The 4,032-nt window shown below is 37.2% G+C and overlaps 1 protein-coding gene across 1 annotated transcript; it reads right to left on the bottom strand.

The window, feature by feature from the left end:
• Nucleotides 1-1,127: 1,127 nt before the first annotated feature.
• On the bottom strand, nt 1,128-3,450 carry FSHB (follicle stimulating hormone subunit beta). The gene is made up of 2 exons (XM_058688525.1): nt 3,292-3,450; nt 1,128-1,358 (listed from the first exon to the last, which is right to left on the bottom strand). Exons 1-2 carry the CDS (start codon nt 3,448-3,450, stop codon nt 1,128-1,130), a joined length of 390 nt encoding a protein of 129 aa, XP_058544508.1.
• Between the last annotated feature and the right edge of the window lie 582 nt (nt 3,451-4,032).

Genomic DNA, 4,032 nt, shown 5'->3' with positions numbered 1-4,032 from the left:
AAACGGTTTTAATATTTATCCTCTTGAAAGAAACAGATATGGGAGAACATGGATAGACAAAAGAAAAGATTGACATACAGAGGATTCTAGAAAACAGGTAGTTTTTCTTTTTCCTCCTAGCTAACTCTTTCTAAAAAAGATATTTTTTTACACAAATGTGTTTGTAGATAGGATAAATGTACTTACTAAGTTGACAAAATTGCTTTCCAATCTACCTTCAAATCCACCTCTCTTCAAAGGAGTGGATCCTAGCCTGGAGCGCAGGGTGATGTAGTTTTTTTTTCTACTTCTCAAAGGGAATTTTTCAGGAGCCTGACAATATTTGTTCAATTTGTTTAAATGATGAAATAGATACGGGCTAATTTTCCCAGGCCCTCATTAACATTTCTTGCTTTTGCCCTTTAACTGAAAGGTTTGGTAGTAATAGTTAGAAATCCTGAGCTCTGGTAACCCCCATATACACTAAGCAATTCATGCAAGCTGCATCGTATCTCAGTACTTCATGTGACAGAGAAGGAGAGGTGAGGTGGGGTTAATGCCTCCACTGTCATGGACTGATTGGCATTACTGAAGGCAATCTCATCAGCCAGAGTCAAACATGCTCTTTTAGTGTTTCCTATCCCTACCTTTCAGATCTTACTTTCCTTAAGGAAGCCATTGTTGAATTTCTTACTAAATTTCAGGCATGATGCTAGGCATTACGACTATAATCATGAAGATGCTGGCCCTGCTTTTGAGGGCTCAAATGTCTAGAAGGCTGCCTTTAGTACTCTGATCCATTCTCATCTTATTTCTGCCCTTTGGGCCTAAAATCCCTTCCTTTTAAGGAAAGGGGTTGCCTGAGAGGATTTCTAAGGCTATTAAATAGGAAAGCACCCACATGTCTATAAGTTAAGTAAGACTGAATAAAATTTATGGAACCAGGTTTATAGGGTTGAGTGGTGACAGGCTCCTGGCCCCAGCATTCTTAATTCCTGGACCTCCTCTGCCTGGAGAACAGGGATCAGGGGTCTAATGATCCCCTGGTCCACAGTGGTTTGCAGCCTGGGCATATGGACACACACAGACTTCTTGGATATTTTGGTCCTTTAGGACAAGGATAGGTCACCTGAAATGTCCATTGCTCTTTATTCTTTCATTTCACTGAAGGAGCAGTAGCTGGGCCCCAGGCCTTGTACGGTGCAGTCAGTACTGTCACTATCACACTTGCCACAGTGACATTCAGTGGCTACTGGGTATGTATACAGGGAATCTGCCTGGTGAGCACAGCCGGGCACTTTCACTGTCTCGTACACCAGCTCTTTGAAGGTACATGTTTTCTGGTTGTTGGGCCTGGCTGGGTCCTTGTACACTAGATCCTGAGGAGTTTAGAAAGGAGAGGATTAGGTTAAATTATGCTGGAAGTTTCTATGTAGCATAATCAAAATGAGATGGAAACTTAATATTGCTTGTTCTAACATTTACCCATTAAAGCTCACTTAAGGAATTCCTAACCAAGGAAATATGATCTTATAAATATCCTATTTCCTGGTTCTGGAAATCATACAGAAAAGATAAGTCATTCCTTTTCCTACTCCTTATGTCAATATCATATCTTAAATATTTCTCAAACTGTAGAGAAATTTTAAATTTCAATATAGAAAAAGATGAAAAGTGAAATATAACAGAAAATTTAAGTTGATTTTTGTACTTAGTCAAAAGCTGTATTAATGACAACTTGAACCATAAAATACTGAAATTTAATTTCTCAGAAAATGTTTCCAAATATATTGTCCCTTGGTGTTTATAAAAGGCCAAAAAAGACATAATAGGAAATGTTAATGCTTAGCTTAACATGACTATGAAAGCTCATGGAAAATTTTAAATATTTTACTGTTTTGTAGACATTTCCCTCCCTTAAATGTTGTATATTTTGCAGGGCTTTCAGTTTCAAAACATACACGGTTTGCATATGAAAACATTTTTTTAAAGTTTATTAATTTGAGAGAGAGAGAGAGAGAGAGAGAGAGAGAGAGAGACTATGAAATGGGGGAGAGGTAGAGAGAGAATCCCAAGCAGGTTTTGCCCTGTCAGCACAGAGCCCAGCCTGAGGTGGGGCTTGATCCCAAAGTGAGATCATGACCTGAGCCAAGATCATGAGTCAGATGCTCAGCCGACTGAACCACCCAGTTGCCCCTGCATATGAGAACTTTTAATCCAGGCAGAATAGGTTTGTTCCAATCGTTTCTAGAAAAATTGTTTGCATCACGAGAGGAAATTTGCAGTGCTGCTTAATTTGTTTCAGTATCATGCTACCAGGTCTATTGATCAAACTCATTTACTGCCCAATAAATATATTTCATTAAAAAGTTATTTTCAGTTTCAGTCTATAGAATGAAATTTTGCATAGATAACCAGGTATTATAGGAGAACAAAGTAAACAAAGTAGAAACTCTTTACTTGAGTTAATGCAAGGAAGCTGAGTGAATACAAACTAGTGCTTTAATGCTTCTGTGCTTTGTTTTTCTCAAAGACATGAAGAAGTGAGTAGGATTGCTGATTCATTTTGGTTCTAATAGTCTGTATGCATTGACTGTGTTCTCAGGCTACTTGTTGCCATTTCTAATCAGGTAGACCAATAAGGCAGTTTTTATAATATGGCTGTTTGTGGGGCACCTAGGTGCCTCAGTCTGTTCTTGATCAGGTCATGATCTCATGGTTCACCAGTTCAAGCCCCGTGTTGGGCTCCATGCTGACAGTGCAGAGCCTGCTTGGCATTCTCTCTCCCTCTTGTCTGTCCCTCCCCCAGTCATGCTGTATCTCTCTCTCTCTTTCTCAAATAAATAAATAAATAACTGTAAAAAATATGGCTGTTTATGTTTTTTATGTGGTGTAGAAACATATTTTGATACTCTCTCTGTTGCAAAGATATGGCTTCAATTACAGAAAATGGCTTTTGGGGAATATTTTAGATCTGTTATTAAATATACGTATGTTTACATGTTTATCTCTCTATATGTAAAATCTGCCATAGCACTCCTTTTTTTTTTTTTTTTGGAAATGAAGAATTGGCATATTTCCAAGTTGATCAGATCAAATCTGAGGCTTCCCTAGATTTATCCTAATCAAATCCAATCCCAAACATCTAACTGATATCATAGCAATTAACCACAATCGTAACACAGGCAGTATTGGCTAAAGGACTCATGGCTATTATTTTGAAAAGTTAAAATATTCATAAAGTGAGAATTAATGAAGCCAGCCTTGTATAGACCCTTACCACCCTCACTTCCAGCAAAGCAAAGTTCCTACCCGGGTATAGCAGTAGCCTGCACACCAAGTGGCATTGATGCTCATGCAGAAGCGACATTCCTCTCTTTCCACTGTGATGGTGATGTTTGTCAGCTCACAGCTCTTGCAGCAGATTACTCTCCAGCAACAGAAAAGGAAGCAAAACTGGACTGACTTCATCCTGGTCTATAAAGCAAACAATTAAGACTATGAGAAACAAACAACAAAAAAACAAATAATTATAATCATTATGTAAGTTGGCCAAACCAAAAATAATTGATCTTCCCATCCTCCCCAGTCACATTTTGCTTCAGCAATTTTTTCCTTCCTTTTTCTTTCCTTCTTTGTTTCTTGAACAAACATTTCCTCTTATACTCCTTCTTGTTTTTTTTTTCTTTTTTTTGTCAAAGTAAACCCATATTGCAGGTCAAAACTCCAATATAATGATTTAAGCAGAGCAACGATATAAAGATTAGAGTATTTAAGTGATTATTCTGAGGATGGTAATTTGTGATTGTCATATTTGTCCATTCATTACCATTTTAAAGACTATTTTTGTTTAAAAAGAAAAAAGAAATTCTATACTATAAAATTAGCTCATCATTTTTAGCATCTCATAAATATCATCATTTGCTTTTGCTCACCTTTGTTTAAAATAAGACTATTTTAAGAAGCCAGGTGAATTGGTCTATGTAAAGTTCAATTGCTTGCTAAGAGTGACTACAGCATATTAACCATATTTAAGAATCAAGTTGACAAGCA

Source organism: Neofelis nebulosa, chromosome 10 (assembly GCF_028018385.1).
Source record: "Neofelis nebulosa isolate mNeoNeb1 chromosome 10, mNeoNeb1.pri, whole genome shotgun sequence".
NCBI classification, from domain to species: Eukaryota; Metazoa; Chordata; class Mammalia; order Carnivora; family Felidae; genus Neofelis; species Neofelis nebulosa.
The sequence above is the reverse complement of the archived record's forward strand: the minus strand, read 5'-3'. Positions and strand labels throughout refer to the sequence as shown.

Coding starts and splice junctions, on each gene's coding strand:
- FSHB (XM_058688525.1), bottom strand. CDS start 3,450: ATGAAGTCAGTCCAGTTTTGCTTCCTTTTCTGTTGCTGGAGAGTAATC. Junction 1,359..3,291: donor CAGGCTACTGCTATACCCGG/GTAGGAACTTTG, acceptor TAAACTCCTCAG/GATCTAGTGTACAAGGACCC.